At 39.3% G+C, this 20,049-nt stretch overlaps 1 protein-coding gene across 1 annotated transcript in view; it reads left to right on the top strand.

Annotated features, from left to right (window-relative positions):
* The window catches only part of LOC140931022 (oxidoreductase NAD-binding domain-containing protein 1-like), a 28,886-nt gene extending 17,519 nt beyond the window's left edge, over window positions 1-11,367 (top strand). Inside the window, exons 5-7 of the mRNA XM_073380768.1 lie at window positions 8,680-8,785; window positions 9,631-10,525; window positions 10,717-11,367. Of these exons, the coding sequence (XP_073236869.1) occupies window positions 8,680-8,785; window positions 9,631-9,803 (279 nt within the window). The 3' untranslated portion in view covers window positions 9,804-10,525; window positions 10,717-11,367. The remainder of the gene's footprint in view (window positions 1-8,679; window positions 8,786-9,630; window positions 10,526-10,716) is intronic.
* The last annotated feature ends 8,682 nt before the right edge of the window (window positions 11,368-20,049 follow it).

Here is a 20,049-nt window from a genome sequence, read left to right as displayed (position 1 = left end):
ACTGCTTTGACTTCTTGAGCTTGAACTTGTTAAGTTGCAGTCCCTAGGGCTGGAGGCTTTTGTCTCGGTCAACTTCACTGACGAATCTATGAAGGAAAATTCAGTTGACAATAACATGTTACGCAGGTAGATAGGCCAAGTGCATGACTGGACATAAAGCTCCAATAAATGTTGTAAACAAATTTGACATTCAACACACCTTTGTTTACACTGCTTTGACTTCTTGAGTTAGGAGTTGTTAGGCTGTGGTCGCTAAGGCTGGAAGCTGCTGTCTCTATCACGTCTACCAAGCAATCTATGAATAACAACAGTAAGATTAACATGTTATGCAGGCAGATACACCAAGTTTGTGAGACATAAAGGCGCACGCAATAAATATTGCAAACAAATTTGACATTCAACGCACCTTTGTTTACACTGCTTTGACTTCTTGAGCTTGAACTTGTTAAGTTGCAGTCCCTAGGGCTGGAGGCTTTTGTCTCGGTCAACTTCACTGAGGAATCTACGAAGGAAAATTCAGTTGACAATAACACCTAACGCAGGCAAATACACCAAGTTCATGACTGGACATAAAGCCCTAATAAATACTGTAAACAAATTTGACATTCCACACACCTTTATTTACACTGCTTTGACTTCTTGAGCTTGGACTTGTTAGGTTGCTAGAAGCTGCTGTCTCAGTCGCCTCTACTGATGAATCTATGACCAACAGCAGCAAAATTAACATGTTATGCAGGCTTATACATTAAGTTCATGAGTCATAAAGCCCTAATAAATAGTGTAAACAAATTTGACATTCAACACACCTTTGTTTACACTGCTTTGACTTCTTGAGCTTGGTTGACTTGCTAGGTTGCAGTCCCTAGGGCTGGAGTCTTTTGTCTCAGTCAACTTCAGTGAGGAATCTAGGTAGGAAAATTCAGATGAAGATAACATGTTACGCAGGCAGATACGCCAAGTTCATGACTGGACATAAAGCACTCATGCATATTGTAAACAAATGTGACATTCAACATACCTTTGTTTACACTGCTTCCACTTCTTGAGCTTGGACTTGTTAGGCTGCAGTCCTTAGGGATGGAAGCTGCTGTCTCGGTCACCTCTACCAGGGAATCTATGAATAACAACAGTAACATTATTAAACATATTATGCACTAAGTGCGTGAGACATAATACCCCAATTCCACCTGACCTGCTCTCACTGGTAATGTGTTCTTCTGAGCAGCTTCCACTGGTGATGATTCCACCTCAACTGGTGTCATTGGTAACACTTCTTTCTGAGCCGTTCTAACTTGTGTCACTGCTGATGATTCCATCTGGACTGGTGTCACTGTGGATGTTTTCTTCTGACCTCCTCTCATTGGTGTCACTTCTGATGATTCCATCTGAAATGGTGTCACTTCCTTCTGAAGTGCTCTTACTGGTTTCACTTCTATCTGAACTGGTGTCACTGTTGTCACGTCCTTTTCACCTGGTGTCACTGGTGATTTTTCAGTGTGACTTTGTCTCAATGGTTCCTCCCCTTTACCAGTTTCTATCTGGTTGGTGGCCTCATCAGTCAATCCAAAATCTATTGACATTTGAATGTGGTACATTAGTTGTCTGTTGGTTAAACTTAAAATCTGCATAATCCAACTAATAATTGGTTTAATTTACAACTTTTACTTTGTTGGTGTTGCACTTGTATAATACCATCTAATATTACCCATCTACTGTGCTTATTCTTTTAATAATCATTCTGTATATTATGGCCAGATCATGATTTCAACATAAATTGAGAAACTAAAATGTAGATTGTTGTTAAATCAGTCTACAAAATTTATGTATTATGACATTTGAAATGTATAATGATATACTTACAAGCTTCAAAGATCAGCCAATCCTCGGGTGAAAAGGCAGTCTTCTTGATGAGGACACAGATTTTAAATTTTGTTTCAACGGCATTACACGACCTTGAAATGGTCATGCCATTTGCTGCAACATTGAAGACTTGCTTAGCCCTTTTCGTTGTCCCAATGTTGTGAATGTTGATATTGTTCTTGATCTGCTCAGCAGTTGGCGTTTCCACTCCTTTTTCTGTGAGCAGGTTAATTAGGGGGTTCAGCGCCACAGCAATCCCACTAAATTTTCTTTCCCCCCCTTCTGGTGTGGCCTGCTTAAATTGTACGTTTGGGTTGATGCAGGTTAGCAACTGCAATTCAAAAAAGGATACTAGTATGTCAGTGAAATACGCAGTTACCAGTTCATTGCATTAACACATAATCTTCATTAACTAGCTTTAAAAAAAAAGTGTCAGAACATGTATTCAATGGAGAAAAAGTTATTCACATACTCCAAACATTAATACACAAATTATAATCCGCATTTGTTGAAACTAAATGAAAATGGAAATTAATGTCGAGACATGTGTGACATTGACTTCTCTGTAATTTCACCATCGATCTATGGAGCCCATTTTCTTGTTCCCCTCACCTGGAGGTTTTGGTACATTCAGTGGACTGGTTAAATTAAGTTATATTAATTTGCATACAGCATTGTCTGGTGACTTACTTCTTAAAATTAAAATTGAGCTACATAACAGGTCCAGAAAAAAAAAACTCAGTTTGCACGTACTGATCCTCGAGTGAAATCCTCGCTGTTAATTGCATCCATAACGAGGGTGGTGATTATGGGCTCTCCATCTTCAGTGGTTGCATGTGAATGCTTCACTTGATACTTGTTTATTCCCAGGGGGTATACCACCTGGTGGAAGTATCTTCCAAGATCCTCATTGGAGCATAGTTTTTCATCACCCACGATTTCAATGATCTTAAGAAAAAAAAAATTTTAACAAAAATTTATAATAATGAAAAGAACAATTGACTAAGTTAATTGAGGAAACATAAATTGTTACTGCAATTTGCAGGTTTTTTTGATATAATACACCTCACTAGATTGATGATTTGACTCAACTGCTTGACTAAACATCATACATTAGCCAAATATTGAACATACCGGTATTAATTTTATTGTGTACCTTGCACCATCTATTTATTTTTTCTTTTCTTTTATTTGAAGTCCTCAATTTCTTTAATCCGACAACCAGTTAAGAAGGTTGTTGTTTTTTTTTTTTACTTTACCTCGCTTGCCATAGCTAGAAGGATTCCATAGTTTTCACAAATACGGTCATCAACATCCGGGTACAAGCCTGCTATTTCACGCTTTAGGCATTTCCCTTGTTCTATCACGTCAGCCACATTGATGGCCAGAAGTGGGCCCAATGCCATGGGTGCTTCATCGTATCGTGCCTTCCATGTGGCTTCAGCTTGCTGCTGCTGCTCTAGTCCATTTGGACTACGTGGTCCCACGACAAAGGGGATGAATGTTAGGCGACTGGCAACCCTGAATATGGAGAAAAAAAAAACTTTGTGTCAAAAATGTGCCTTCTGTAATAGGTTGATTTCTTAGTGGATAAGTGTCTCTTTAAATTTTTATTTCAGATGCACATATATGCATGGGCAGCATGCAAACAAAGAACTGTCTGATAGCCCAGGGCAAGGTGATTTTATTATTGGGCTAGTGAGTTCTGTTCTTAACTTGCTCACAAGACGCCTGCTCAAATGAAACCTGATGATGAATAAAGAAGCTTTTAATTAAACAATTGTTAGCAAATTTGGGCTTAAATATAACATTAAACCATACCTATAGTCCTGAGCTAGGCCGTCGAGTGCCTCCCAATTCATGGTCACCATCGGACACGTCTTGGGTTCCATTTCTTTTGCACATGTACCGTCCTTGCCACCATCATAATATGCTAGAGCAATCTCCCCTAGCTGATGGGCATTCTTCAAGTCATCCAACACTGGAGGGAAGGATGATCGTGAGCAAAGGTGTGGGATGAACCGTTCCCTCGCAGAAGAAAAGAAGTGATGGTCATTGCCCATCAGCCGGAGAGCTACTCTAGCACTCTTTGTCTTTCCAAGGCGATGCTCACCGCAAATGACAGGAATGGGGCAGTGGTACCCCTCCCTTATGATTTGCTCATAATGCAGCCCAATGCAGAGCCCAGCTAAAGAAAAAAATGTTTTCATGAAGTTGCGTCACGATAATCCCAAAGTTCAATGAAATCTAAGTCAGAAGACTATTTTTGTTTTTTTCAGCCTCTTTTTTCATTTAGTAGAGGGTTGGGCTTTGGGAATAATCTCTATTTGGCAACTGACGAATTTGACAGATTTTATTTGAAAGATTTTTATAAAAAAAAGGCAGGTTTTTGTTAATTAAGATATCACGTGCAAGCATCCAGTTATTCTATTTATGAGACAAAAATTATATTGTTATTGTTATTGACCAATTTTCATCAGGCCCCAGTTGTTCAAACGTTGGATAGCACTATCCAATGGATAAATCCCTATCTGGTGGACAAGTATTAGGGAGACCAATCACATTATCCTCTGAATAGAGATTTATCCAGTGGATAGCACTATCAACCTTTCGAACAACAGTACTGGACCCAGATGTTTAAAAACAACAGGTTTCTGGTTTAAGTCTGATAAAGTTTACAAAATGGTAATTTAATTCTTACCCACTGCCACAAGTCCTCCCATGTAATTGTGGTGAATGGTGTCTTTCAAAGAAGAGAAGACACCATTCAATGCTTCTTTTTTGAATGGGAGCACCAACTCAGGAGGCTTGATCCTTGATGCCGTCAACTCTGGAATGTAGACATATTCCCTGGCATCTTCTGGTACCACTTCCCCAAGGTTGTTCACTTGCACTTCTCCCATCACCCATACCTTCAAATTATCTTTTGGTCTGCCAAGCGTGGTAGCAGCTTTGAAACTGTCGCAGCGGTTCTCATTTGCACAGTTTCTGTTAAAAAAAAAAAAAAACTTTGTCAATGGGAGCTGGACCTGTCTTGAATCATGACCGTACGGTAAGTGACTCTATCAAAACCAAATGAAAAGCTTGGTGTATGTGTAAAATAAAGTAACATATGCCAAACTGTGCAAGTGAAATTGGTTAGCCTTAACGTCCATATTAAATTGAAAGCTTTTAATCTCTAGAGCCACATGGGTTTTCCTTGAAAAAAAGGACTCAAGGGTGTAGACACAACTCAATATTCTGCTACTCACCGGAAGTAAGATGACATAATCATTTTCAGAAACATTCTAAATTCTCCACTTTCGAAGTTGCACATCAGTACTCCTGGGCCGAAAGAGGAATTAAGTTCCTCCAAGAACTTGTTCACTCCTCCGATAATTACTTTCTGTGCCCTGAAGAAACATTGCCTGGATATAATTAGGAAAAATACCAATTGTTAGTTAAGTATATATGATTTTAGAAAATAAACGTATCCCCCCACTTCCATGCAAAGGGAGGTTCTTATGACCTCTCTCCCCTCTAGAAATTCCAATTTAGCTTTAGAACTACATTGTTAAAACTCCCAGAATTTTCAATCGCTTCTTTGTAAGTGTTAACTATTAATCAAGTCAGTTTATGATGACTAGATAGACAAGCCAATTTCTACATGTTCTACATAAAATCCAAGTCAGAAGAGTGCTTTTTTGGCAAAATTGAATTTGACAGATTTTATCTTATTACTACTACTGAATAATTATGTTAACCAGAAAAAAATAAAACAAAATAAAAATAGCCTCAGTGGCGTGACGAAAGTTGTGATTTTTGGTCAACTTTGACAGCGTATTCCAGAAACTCTAGTTTAAATGCATACCAGAACATATATAACTATGACAGAGATCTGCCGAACCCCCTTCTTCCTACATTTTTTCCGTTCTGCCCCGTTTTCTCAGACACACCTTTAATGAGGAAGTTAGAAGTGAATCCAGAAATAATTTGTCAATAACTTTCAGTTGACAAAAATACAATAATAAAAAGTGTAACATACTTGTCTTTGCCAGTAATGGAGCACTTCACTAATGACAAAAAACCACTGTCCTGGGCTTCTGCTTCCACGTGTTTCAGAAGAGTTATTGAAAAACTGGCCTTCTCAAAATATTTAGGATTGCCTTTAGAATCTTGTCCCATAACTCCCATGGTTCTTTCATTAATGACAAATTCTGGTTGGGTCATGACTAGGCAGAATAATAACATAAATATTAAACCTTGAAACAATTAACTATTATATTATTGACAAGTGCAGTGCATGATCAGATAGGCTGTAAATTATATACAGTCTTCAATCTGGTTGTTTTTCTCCTGCTATTTCAGGGCCCCCAGAGTAGTTTTCAAAGTGAGGGGGTCGATCCCCCTCTTTTGAAGTGTAGTGGGGGAGGGGGGTGGGGGTTGTGCACTTTTAAAATGGTTTACCTAGTGCTGACTCGATATTTTTTAATACAACTAATCGATCATTTTTTCAATAACTTTACAAATGGCAAAGGGGCCAGTAACAAAAAAGGTTTGACCATGCACAGTAGCATCGTAATTAAGCGTATCAGATTTAAGGGCATGTGACTACGATTCAATGAAAATCACTCGCACCACTTGCACTTTCCTTTTCTAAGGTCTTCACAATTGCACGCTCACAGAATCGCATTTTGAAACAAATTATTTCTCAGAATTCAATTTCGAAATACCAAGGGACAGCCTTCGTTAACACGCTTGAATAACTTCGCACGTACACGTAGGTCGAGGTCAAATGCAAACACATAGGTCGAGGTCAAAGCTATTAGATAAAGGGGCAGAAATCGAGCAATAATGTACGGCTATGTACTGCTATGCGAGGCTATGCACAGCTGTGTAAGGCCATGCGCGGCTATGCGATCACAAACTTTGTGTCCTTAATCAGTTGTCCCCAAATCGTGCACTGTATATAAACTTACTCCGAATTAGCATGTGACTTTTTCCTGTTAAACGCGTCAAAATTGAAAAATCCTCGGATCATTGTTGTTGATTTTGCCGTAAATAATTCAATGCACTGACTTAAAATGAATTTCTACCTTTTACAAACTTCTTGGTGTTCGAATCGATCGATGAAATATGAGCGCAACCGATGCGTTAATAGTTTGTTTACATTTTGTCACGGGTTTTGGATAATATTATAAACCTTAAAATTTACGGGCAAATTCGACGAAAAAGCACTCTCACTTACATTCTTCATTTAAGATATTGATTTTAGCAAAGTATAAGGCAAAATTAAGAGTGATACTTTCTTTAAGAACGCTATAACTACATATTCAACGGCCAAACCTAGACAGCGATCTAATCCGTCTCTTGAAAACAACTACAATACCGCTTCTGATAATAATATTTATAAACGCTGCAAACATTTTTATTCAATCTTATCGAGTGATTTTCGTGAAGATGAGTTTTTAAGTGAAGAATACTTTGGTTTCTGATTAGCTTTAACTGTTTTGCCATCAAAACGATTCGCACGAGACTACCGAATTCGCGAGGGTTTTATGTTAGTATACGAGGAAGAAAAATGCTTCTCTTTGCATAAACATTTTCTTCTTTGTAGCAATGACAAAGACATTCCAACACTTAAAACAATGGCAACCTACTTCTATTGTTTCTGCATTGTCTCTTGAAAGTGTGAGAATAGTTAACCGCTATGAAGTTCATAAGAGCCCGAAAACGACGGTAGTCTTTGAAACTTCGTTTTTGCTCGCAAAGCCTAATGGGTACCCCACTTTTCACGGGCGACGTTTTTCAATGGGCGCGTTTCTGTAATGCACAGTAATTCTCATTCCCTACCTTTCCAAATTCTTATGTAGAAGATTTTTACTGTAACGTAGCACAGCCCCTCACAGATGATTGTTAGCATTGGAACATTGTACCAGTGGAAACTGCATTCCTTTGTGATGATGCACTGTACTGTGTGCACTGATCAGGGACGCTTTCCATTCAACCTAAAATTACGGAAAATTTGGTTGGTACATCAAATGGAATGGACCATTTCAGTTTGGTCCGACCAGAATATGCACGACCAGCTTTGAAGGTTATCTTGGTCAGTCGGACCGCAATGTCCCTTTCCATTTGACAAAATTGTTGTCCCCAGTACCACTCTTTTGTATCCTGCTTCCAAGAACAACAACCAAATGCCGTTGGCTTGGGTTGGGTCTGTGTAACCGGAATGTACCGTTCTATTGGGCATGTGGAATTTCCGAAATGTCAAACCGGAATTTTGGTTGAATGGAAAGCATCTCAGGGCTACCACCTTCACCCAATTTATGAAACAATTTGCAGCCTCCTCAAAACAAGGCTGCAAATATCGTAAAATTCCAAAAATAAGCCCCGGGACTTATATTTTTCAAAGGCCCTTTTTGAGGGGCTTATTTTTGGAGGGGCTTATCTACGGAGGGAAATTTGCATTTCAAAATTGATTGGGCTAGCCATATAGCTGGAAGTAAATTTACCGTTTTTGCTTTGTTTTACTTTGTATTTGATTGCAATTTTCCAAGTACAAGCCCCTGGGGGCTTATATTTGGAGGGGCGATTTAACGGACAGTATTTTGCGTTACCGGATTGGGGGGCTTATTTTCGGAATTTTACGGTAACAGAAAACATCACTGATGAAGGGATCCAGATGGGTTCCAAAAGCTCCACATAACTTTCAAGAGTTTGTTGGCTTTGAAAGATATCTTTTTTTGTACTGTATTCGTACTGCATATTACATGAAAGTCCTGTTCTTTGTTGATAATTCTACCTTGTAATACTTACTCTACTTTTAACTCATTGCAGAATTCTCTTTTGCAAATTTCTAAAAGACACCCTTCAATAGTCTGCAAGTATTTTACCACAAAGCCAGGAAGTGACAATCAAAGACCTGCAGCAGAGAGTATACAATGTATGTAAACCTTTCCAAAAACGTACAAAATGTATTTTTGAGTGACTGTTGCTAGCAATGCTAAATCCTTTACTTTGCTCTCAGTGTTCTGACTGACAGGCATGACATGGAAGGGATGTGGACATGCAAATTTCGTTTTAAATCTATTTCTAGATCCACATAATTAAAGGATTATTACAGGATAATTATCCTGTTATCTTACTTAAGTCTTCAAAGTAACCAAATTTCTACGTCATGAAAGCGCCTAAAATCCTGCATATACCATTACAACCTACTCTTGTGTTAGTTTAAAGATAACTTTTCAAAACACTTGCCACATAAGTCTTTTTTTTTTCGCATACAAAGACCCCCTAAATCACTATTAAAGATCCAAAATCATTTGTAAAGTTTGTTGCTGGATTGCAACTATTTCTGCATCAGGCTAATTTAGCAACAGGACGGAAACGTCAGTTGGCGACGGGAAAGCGCGCGGAAAGGACTAAACACGACTTCCGGTGCTTAATTTGCCGCTCTACCATTGGTCAAGCCAGTTGTTTGAACTGCCCGCGCCGTCGTCAACTTACGTCCCCGTTCTGTTGCTAAATCAGCCTATTGGCAAAACAAAGCGACGAATCCGTGATCAGAAGACTGAACGCTTGACCGCAAAATGACCTCACTTCAGTCCCAGTCAGCTATTGCCAACGTTGTCAAAACCCCAGCGTTAAGAAACTTCAAGTGGGATCATTTTGAAATTTTAGCTTCAGGCAAATCAGATTATCACTGCAAAATAAAAGACACGTTGTATATACAGCTTTTGATGTCAACATCAGCAGTGAAAATCTGATGCTTTGTTAATGCATTTTCAGGTCACCATGGTCGTATAAGCGACTCAAGTCTCAAAGAAGCCGTGTCTTCCCTGGACAGAAGTCAGCTAACTTGTTATATCTGCGGTCCACCACCTATGATAAAGCATATAACTGATATTTTACACAGGCTGAACATTGGAGACAGCAGAATACACTTCGAAAAATGGTGGTAGCCAACAGCTTCCAGCCACACAGCTTAAGAAGGAATCCATCAGGGAATTGAGTAATTTTAGTTTTCAGTGGAGAAAAACCTTTTGCCAGAAAAATGTGAATAATATCGCATTCTTTTTTTACATTTAGTTACATTTTTCTAGGCCTTAGGGCTATGGATATTATTAGTTATATGTAGTAACACCTAAGACTATTTCGCATGGGAGCCCGAGAAAATAGATGTCAAATAGCTTCAAATTTCACAAGAATTATGAAAACACAGGTAAAATTCTGAAGATTTCATGTGTAAGACGTCATTTTGTGAAATTTGACATTAATTTATATTCTCGGGCTCTCATAAGAAATTTTCTTTGGCGTTATTACAGATAACTAATTACATCTATAGCCCTTGAAAAATGTAAAAAAGAATGCAATATTGTTTAAATTATTCTGGTACAAGGTTTTTGTCCAGTGAAAATTAAAATTACTCAGTTTCCTGTTGGATTCCGTCTTAATGCATGTAATATGCAATTGCCTTGAACAGTGTTGTTCCTGCCCAAGGTACAAAAACCTCCTCGAATTAGTATAGGTAATAGCATGATTTGTAATGATATTTGGTATAAATACCACGAGTCATATTTCAAACTCCCTTGCTATCCTAAATTTGGAATAACAAATGTAGCACTCTGGGTGATTTTTTGATGATTTGTGGTTGGTTTTTGAATAGAGAGGTGAAGTCGTTGAAGTCTTGAATTTTGTTTTCAGGCTTCTTTACGCAATTGCATAAATTGCGTTCACTGCGACGATCATTTCTTCATTTTCATTTCATTTCCGCAGTTCATATATGATTAATTTCATATATCATTAACACTCATTTCTTTCACGGGAACATATGAACCCACAATTGACCTACTCCCAACGTCAGTGGCTTCATAGCTCAGTTGGTAGAGCATCGCACCGGTATCGCGAGGTCACGGGTTCAAACCCCGTTGAAGCCCTGAATTTTTTTTCAGGCTTCTTTACGCAATTGCATAAATTGCCTTCACTGCGACGATCATTTCTTCATTTTCAGAAGTCGTTAAGTCAACAAACCGTTGTCCTGCAAAAATGGCAGAAAAAAATTGACATGTGTAACTTTCCTTTGCATGATTGCACTCAGGAACAAAACCCGGGGGGGACTTCCATAAGAAACAGACGGGGATGCTCGTCGGAAATTTTGAATTTAACCCCTAAAGGAGACCATCTGGGCGTCGCTCAAGCTTTTTGCGACCTCTAAAGGAGACCAATCTGGGCGTGGCTTAAGCAAATTTTGACCTGTAAAAGAGACTGCTTAAAAACACACAAATACGACATGCAATGAGTTTTAATGATATAAAGACATAACAAACAAAGTTAAAAAGAAAATTTGGCTTCTGTTTCTCTTCGCGTAATTCTGTGTTTTTTCGCGGAACCCTAAACGAGACCTTGGCGGCTTAAAATATTGGCGCTTTGCCCGGAACACCCTAAGCGAGACCAAAATCCAAAATTTACACCCCTAAGCGAGACGACTAGCATCCCCGTCTGTTTCATATGGGAGTCCCCCCCCCACCCCCCGGGGGAACAAAACGGTAGCCCATACTTTTCTTCCATCGTTGACAAAGCAAATAACTGTCTCTGTCAAAAAAGATTTTTGAGATCCAGAAATTCCACTTCTCTCTATGGCAGTGACCAGAATAGAAGCTAAAAGAGCGAGGTTAGATAACGATTCAAAATTCATAAAACGACAAAGAATCTGCTGCTGATCAGCTAATTTTTTTTTCGTGGATTATGAGAAGAATAACTAGTAAGAATAGTATTTTTCGATAGTTATTTCACCTCACAAATCAATAAAAACACTTAGCTCAGTAAAATAATGTGCTTGGGCTCCCTATGGACATGGGACATTAATTTCAAAGACAAAATTAAGCCGATAGAAAAAGTAACAAGGCAAACATTCATTAAGGACTTGCAAATTTTGGGGCTTTTAACTCCTCTGCCAGAAATGAATGCTGTACAAGTGGGTCGCGTATTAGATGTCAATAGTCACGAGAGCAATGTAAAAAGAATAAAAAAATATAGCACAAGAAAATTGTCAGCGTTTGATGAATGTACTATTAAGGTTGTCCAGTCTCAAAGCGCAAATGATTCATGTAACTGATTTTACGTGAAAAATATAATAAAAAGGACAAATTCGTAACATATCTACCTTCGTAATTTTCAAAATTTTAATTTTCTTGGAAGTTCCAATTAAGTCTTTAATTTTTCATTTATTTACAATCCAGCCGAAACTAAAGACCAAACTATCTAATCAACCAACCAAAGCAGCAGTTGGTGTTAGCGAGGACAAAAAAGCATTATGCATTTAGTCGAGAATGACCAAAGGTTCAAAAACCAGGTGCCAGACTGAATTTGCGCAAATTACTGGCTTTAGTTCTTGGGTAGATATGGCCCACCTCTTTACTGTAATTTACATCATCGTTTGTTGCCTTGTGCTAGAGTTAAACGAAGGTAAGTTCCTCAAACATTTTCAAGGGTCAACTGACTTTTCCTGTAAGGGTTCATATTACTTCTGTGTCGCTGCCTTCAAATTATGAAGCATTCAATCACATGCAGAATCAATATGTTGAACGTTAGGCCAACCGTGTAATCAAAACTACACCGAATAAAAAGCCGTTTATATAAAATGCGGAAACGACGCCACCCTAGGATTTAAATGGATACTGAGTAATTCTTATCACTTGTAAGCAAAACGAACTCCATGCAGGTTTTCAGTAAAATAACCTTAGAGAGCTGTGGCCATCTTCTGTAATCTTGGATGAGGACTGCTCATCCAAGATTACATCTGAGATGAATGTCAGGTAGGCTGAAGTCTACTTGGGCAATTGAATTTGAACAAGGATAAAAACACATTTGAATATTTGAAAAACAGAATGATTTTTAAATGTAACGCTTGGAAGTTACAATTCCTTCCTCTGGCCGGCCCCAGATGTATCACTGGCGGATTCTCCAGCGTAAATTGGTGAAAATATCCCTACAGTCTACAATACGTGTGGGATGACATCTGTGACATTTTCCCGGCCAACATGGATTTTAAGAAAAGCCGACCCATCTGCTTCCCCTTAAACTTTTGACACAGTCTTGGTCATCGTCTCAAATTACGAGATCGTATGGAAAGTGAATAACCAAGGCCTTTCCCGCTTTCCGATGCGTTCAAAGGAAATCCATTCATAAGCGGTAGACCTTCGTGGCTCATTGCTTTGTCTTTCTCACTTCATCGTCATAATAAAGTATTATTTAGCCGCTACAAAGGAAGGACTATTTTTATTTAGGCATCTCTTAGGTCAACCGTCTTACAAATTTCACGTAATCAAATAGTTACTAAGCGTTAGGCACTGTCGCTATTACAAACCTAGGTTCAGAAGATTTTTGATAAGAATTAATTATGATATATCATAAACAATTCATCTGGTTGCGAATATGTTAGACTCCTTGTGGGCTGGTTAAATCTCTTAATTGACGCACACTGAATTCGCTACGTACTGACGAAAAAGAGGATCTTGACGATCTTGCATAAAACGCCTAGATATACGAAGCAATTTATTTGAACTCTTTTCCCCCAATGATTGATAAAACTTAGTCACAAAAAATGTTTCTATTGCTAATCAATTTTCACTTGGGTTTTATTTGTTGATGTTTTTTTTGTCTTGTTTGCAGGTGTGAAGGATAGTAACCAAAATTGTTTATATTAGTCCCACTAAGGCCCGCTTTCCATGCGATCTCTTTGAGAAACCACTCTGCTACAAAGGCTAAAATTTTTAGTCAAATTGCACAATAAAAGGCCCTGACTTTAATTCAAAGCAAAACATCTGCAGTCATTATTGTCTCTGTAGTCAAGTCATGATAATTAATTAGAATTTGATATCCAGTATATCAATCATTAAACCGGATTTGTATACGGATTACCCCCAAAATTTTGATATAAATGGCGCTTTGCATTGTGTAAGCCAAACTTTATCACTGAAAGAGCATCATTAATAAAAACAAGGTGGAAACCATTTAAAGTTCACTTAGTTTATTTATTCCGCTCACGTACCTAATTAACCACTAGAGAAATAAACTAGAAAATTCCCAAAGCAGTTATTCTCTTTTTCGTGAAAAAAAAAATTAAGATCGTGGGCAGGAGCCCGTGGTGGGAGAATATTTTCGATTCGTGCGTTTGAGTGTCGATGAGCGCAGATCTCACGCTTAATAAACGCTGGTACTGATAAGCAATACTTATCACCTGGCATTGTTTTAATCGCGGGTAGTGTTATGAAAAGCTCGGTGCTGAAACCGCCTTTTTAAAGCATTATAAGGCTTCTGCTGATGTTTGATTTTCCTTATTTTTTCCTATTCAGGTTTGGTGTTTTAAACCCCTGCGTCAACTGTATAGGGCTAAACTTACACCAAGTACCCCCCGGTTTTTCAGTGCAGAAATTGGTCGCCTCAAAGAAGAGTCCATAATGCGCAAGTTTAATTTCACACATCAAACTTTAATTGCGGCTAAATAGACTGTCCTCATTAGCGCGCGTGGCAAGTGCATTTTCAGTTACTCTGTTTTTGTCTTGTTGCTAATTGATGTGCCAATGTTGTTATGTGATGTTGATTAAAAAGCGTTTCCCGCGTTACTCTTAACGAGTGGAAAAGAAATTAACCAGAAAGGCTCTGGGACAGAGCGTTCCATTCTGATGGGATTCCCAGAAGTTCAGGCTTTAATTACACCGTGGCCTAACGTTGAGAGTTTTCTTTCGTTTTGTTTTCTTAAGTGGCATAATGTACATTATTTAATGAGGAAACTTGTCATGCGCGACTCGGTTTAAAATACTAAATGTGAGAGTATTCAGTGGAACCCCGTTAATACGGTCACCTATGGAACCAAAAAATAATTTGACCATATTAACGGGTGACCACTTAACGAGAGTATTTTTACAAGAAAATGTATGGCCGTTTTGCCAGGCAGCCAAAATAAAGTGGCCGAAATAACGAGGTGACCGTATTACCGAGGTGGCCGTAAGGCGAGGCTTCACTGTACTTTCATTTCTTTTAAAACTATCGAGCTTGTCGCTCTGCAAATTATGTTGGCAAATGGTGTCCCCCATTGTTATTCTGCTCTGACGATTTTGTATTCAAACACTCAGAATTATTTTAGAAAATTTTCAGAGCTAAGTATTATATATCGTCAGTCATGTTGGTATTTTGTTTTAAAAATTTAAACAGTGAGACTAGTGTGAAACGGACAACGTAAGCTTTGCAAAACTTAGCTTAGCGTTTGAGAATATCCTTCGTTTGACCCGATAATAGCATTACTCCGTTGGTGCATCATTACAAAGATATACTCATGTGTTGCAAAACTGGAGGTCTAAGAATCGACAAGTTTTGGCAGGGGCTCTCTCTCGCTCTTTCTGTGGGAACAAAACTGCGCACAGAGTCTCTCCTTCGCAGAGGCTTCCACTGGGTATGAGAATAAAATAGCAATAATCGAAAAATAGAAAGCGCGCGGGGGACGATGGGAAGAGGGAAAAGGCGTGAGAAACGGGAAAAGGCCTTGCTTCTCCTCTTCCATTCCCATTGTCCCCCGCGCGCTTTCTTTTTCCCTCTCTCCAGCCCTCTCTACGATACAAAGAGGCCTCTGCTGAGGACAGTGTGTTATTGAATGAGCCGCTGATTGGAGTCAACCAGAAACGACGAAATATTTTGAAGAGGAAACATAGTATATTTTTGTATTGTTATCATTCAGAACTGCTGAAGAGGCAAATCCTGTTAAATACTAGTAAATAAATGAACAAATAAATAGACGGGCGTAACAGAGCTCAATGAGTTATTTGCTTGTGTCTCACAGCTGCCACACAAGTGTGCACCTACAGCGGACATATGGTTTTCAAAAGGGGGAAAACTGTAGGGAAACTTAAATGTGAATTTGATGCGTGGCCTTCAGTGCAAAATGTCTCCTGGTTCAAGTATAATAAGCTGGTTTTAAATGGGACGGATGGTCTTTATCAAATAGAGGAACAGTCAGCCGATGGTAAACTTTACAGCACACTAAACTTCTTCACTGTGCGCATGGAACACGCCGGCTCCTATACCTGCAAAGCAAATGAAGGAGGCAACAGCAGCTGCTGTAAAATTACAGTCCAAGTTAAATGTAAGTGTGGCCTTTTAAGAGGATTTGAGTTATTTAATTAATGCGTATTTTTAATACCAGGTTAGCCTGTCAGTGGCGATCAGATAGCGCAGGCGAAAATTGACGAGAAAAAAAAACAAGGGGAGCATGAGGCTAGGTAGTCTGTCTCCCTTCGTTCGTTCCCCTCGTTTTCCGCGTCTTCAGTTTAACGCGCTCCCCACCATCTGAACGCTTCACTCTACCATCTGAAAGCCTGGAACAGGCTGTTGCCAAGTCATCAAAAATAATTTAAAGAGAGCTATATTCAACTAATGAATTCAAGACGCTGAGACTTGAAAAAAGATAAATACTGACACAATTTTGTTAAGATTCTAGTATTTGAAGAATATCAAGAACATTTCATTCAAATTTAACTTGAAGAGCTTAGTATGTGGACGCTGTATCAGTGAGTGCCTTTTACAGAGACACCCTAAGTCTCTATAGAGTTCGTAAGCATTAAAACTATAGTACTCCCCTTATTCAAATACAAGGGGCCGATTTAGGTAACAAAAAGCTCAAAAGGTAAGCTCAAATCTTTATCTGCTTTTATAAAACTATTTACTCGTTTGAAAACGAGTAAACGCGGGGGAGGGGTAACTTGCCTACATGGCTCTTGTTGCCCGTAGTGGCCGCGTAGTGCCAGTGCTTTTTCAGACTTCAGGTCCATAGAGGGGTAAGGATTATTTCAATTGAAGAATATGGAACAGAAGTCAAATCTGACATTCAGGCAAAAAGGGCCCATCACAAAGACCTGAATAAATAATATTGTTTTTCGGTTAGCATCGCTTCCAGTAATACTTGCTGCAAGTACGCGGGGTTAAACCGCGAAGCGAAGTTCCCCTGCACATAAAACTTATTAATTACCTCCCCTTCGAGGTGAATGACCATGTCGAACTTGCAACGTGTGTTAGGGTAAGTGCTCAACAGTTCTAAAATATCTTCTGTAACTCAAACCTGGAAATCATTTGGTGATTTAAAGCCAGCAATATGATGCAGGCAACTTTGAGTGCGATAATGATTTCACAATTACCTCTGAGCGTGGATTAACCCTTGTCATGTGGGATGAGAGGTAATGCGCCAACACAAAGAGGAAAAACGTCGCGCATATGTGCTTATCCTGCAATTTCGTCCCCGAAGCCTTCATTACCCTTGTCCAGCGGTATCCTTGCTGCTAATCAAAAGGATCGACGCCTCTGGAAACAAGATTGAGCTTTACAGTAAAAACCCGCGACCAAGAACTTGGTTTCTAAGAACCTGTTAGCCTAAAATTTGCCAGTTAGACCCCTTCTTCACAAGAACTTGTTTAGCCGAAAATTTGAAACAGGTTCTTATTTTCTAAAAGCTATAAAAAAAAAATTCTCTACACTTGTCCAAATAAGATATTAAGTCAACATTTAGAATCCTCTTTGGAGACATAGTCTTATCACTCCAACTGCAATGTAATCGTATGCAGATTTTTATATAAGGAATAAACTGAATATAACACTAAATCCTCTTAGCTTCGGTGTATTTTTCTTCCGAAAATAAGATTCTATTTAACAACCCACATAGCCTAAATCTGTGCTAATTACCGTAAGATCCTGTTTAGGTTGACTTCTTAGTCACGGGTTTTACTGTACTACTTCTTATGTTCTGTAGTGTGACACATTTGCACTTAAATTCTTTACACAGGTGAGGAAGGTTATATCACTCCTCACCGCGACATAATCACTGCCACTGAGTTTTCCAACGTAAGCCTGCATTGCTCGGCATTATCCTGGACAACCCAGTGTTGGTTTAGTCCTGTCAAGTTATCATGGCACTATATTTCTAAAAACAAGACCCTCCAAAACAGCACTAAGTATACAATAAGGCAGCACCATATAAAGAACGAGTGTGGAGTAAGACGTCTGGAAGCTGAGTTTTCTCTTGACATTATCAACGTGACACATGAAGATGATGGAATCTACATCTGTCAGATGTCTTGTCCCTACAGGCCTAATCCCGGAAAAGGCGCCATTGAGCTGAGAACTGTTGCACGCGCGCAGCCCAACGGTACCATAGGTAACATATTCAGTTATTCAGTGAGCTGAAACAACCCGTCCTCGTGGTTAAGATAGCTTAAGCAACGACGCCGGCGACGGCATCGAAAACGGCAAAAAAGCAATAAGTTTATTAAGCAAAACAACAACTTTGCACGTGTGTCACAGTTATTTTGTATATTTCTTTGCCCTCGTTGCACGATTACAACATGAAAGTGCCTGATTTCAGCTTTTGTCGAGGCCGGGAACACAAGACAACAACTTTCTCTTTTTTTTTCTGAACTTTGATACAGTCCTTTAGAATTCAACTTCAAAAAAACTTTACCAACATTTGACGAATGAAACAAGATGGAAAAAGGGTGATAAAGTTTAAGGCAGCGCGAATTCACTATTTAAGTGACTGCATGTTCGTAACCGTCGCCTTCCTTGTTGCTTACGCTCCCTACTACCCTGAGAAACAGCCGACATTTTGCGACGCCACCACTGTCACTACCCAGTTCTGGGTAGTGCTTCTGATTAGTCGTGCCGCGCGGGAAATTTTCAGAAACACTGCCCAGATCTGGGTAGTTACACGTCATTAGTGTGGAATTTCTGAGCTCTTTTCTCAGACGTCATTTCGCGGGGAAAACAGTGGTGGCGTCGCGAAATGAACGCTTTTTTTCAGGTCCGTTTGTCGAAAGTCTCGGTAACTTTTCGGGCCCGAGGTCATTTTTTAATATTTTTAAATCAAATCCTTAAGAATGTCATTGCGGATACTATGACCCCCTAACTGGTCAGTCCGTTTTGTTTTGTTTTTTAACTGTTAACTTTATTGAATCCTTTTGACGACAACCAAAACCTCCGTCCTGAACTTAAACACGGCATTCGTAAAATACAGTGGTGGATCCAGACGTTCAGATATGGGGGGTGGGGGCGGTCATCCAGACCCTGAGATAAGAGCGGGTGGCCTTAAAAATTTTTTTTTCAACCTATCAGGCCTAACCCTAACTCTAACCCTAGCATAACCCTAATCCTAACCCTAAAACAGTAGTCTTTGAATAAAGAAATAGACCCCGGCCGTGACCCTGCGTTTTACGGACACCCGGTAATTACTTTTGAATTCCCAAAACAGTCCCGCGACTCAGGATCGACTCAGGGTGGTTCTGTTTTCTTCCATTGTTTCGTGTTCTTTGAAAAGCGATAAGATCTGGATACTATTTTTAGATTTGGTTGGCAATTCAGAGGCGGATCCAGGGAAGGGACCTGGGCCTGCCCGTTATTTTTGGACCAAACTGAGTGTCAACTCGAACTCTAACCCTAATCCTAAAACAGTATTCTTTAAAAAGAAGATAGACCCCGACCCGCGTTCTACTGACACCCGTAATTACCAACAAGTTGCATCGTGCTCCAGTCTAAAGACACATTTTCACAAACTCATATGATTACCTCTATTAGTAATCGTATTTGTTTCTCTTTTCATTTAAAATTTCCTTTTTTTTTTGTATCGATGAAAGTAATATGTTGAGGACGTTTCCCCTTTATCAACTTTATTTGCAGATTCTTCGACACCATCGTCACAAAATACCACAAACTCAACTTCAACAGGTCAGTGATGTTAAGGGGTGGTCACTAAGTATAGTGTTGCAATGAGACTAATTGCAGTAGCGGATCCAGACCGTCATATAGGGGGGGCGGTCATCCAGACCCTGAGATAAGGGGAGGCAGCCTTAAAAAATTTTTTTTGGACCTATCAGGCCTCAGTTTGGTCCAAAAATAACGGGGAGGCCCCCCCCCGGGCCCCTTCCCTGGATCCGCCTCTGAATTGCCAACCAAATCTAAAAATAGTATCCAGATCTTATCGCTTTCCAAATAACACGAAACAATGGAAGAAAACAGAACCAGCCTGAGTCGGCCCCTGAGTCGTGGGACTGTTATGGGAATTCAAAAGTAATTACCGGGTGTCAGTAAAACGCAGGGTCGCGGCCGGGGCCGAGGTCGGGGTCTATTTCTTTATTTAAAGAATACCGTTTTAGGATTAGGATTAGGGTTATG

The sequence above is a fragment of the Porites lutea genome, chromosome 3 (genome assembly GCF_958299795.1).
Source record: "Porites lutea chromosome 3, jaPorLute2.1, whole genome shotgun sequence".
Taxonomy (NCBI): domain Eukaryota; kingdom Metazoa; phylum Cnidaria; class Anthozoa; order Scleractinia; family Poritidae; genus Porites; species Porites lutea.
Note: the sequence above shows the minus strand (reverse complement) of the source record. Positions and strands in the feature narration are given on the sequence as shown.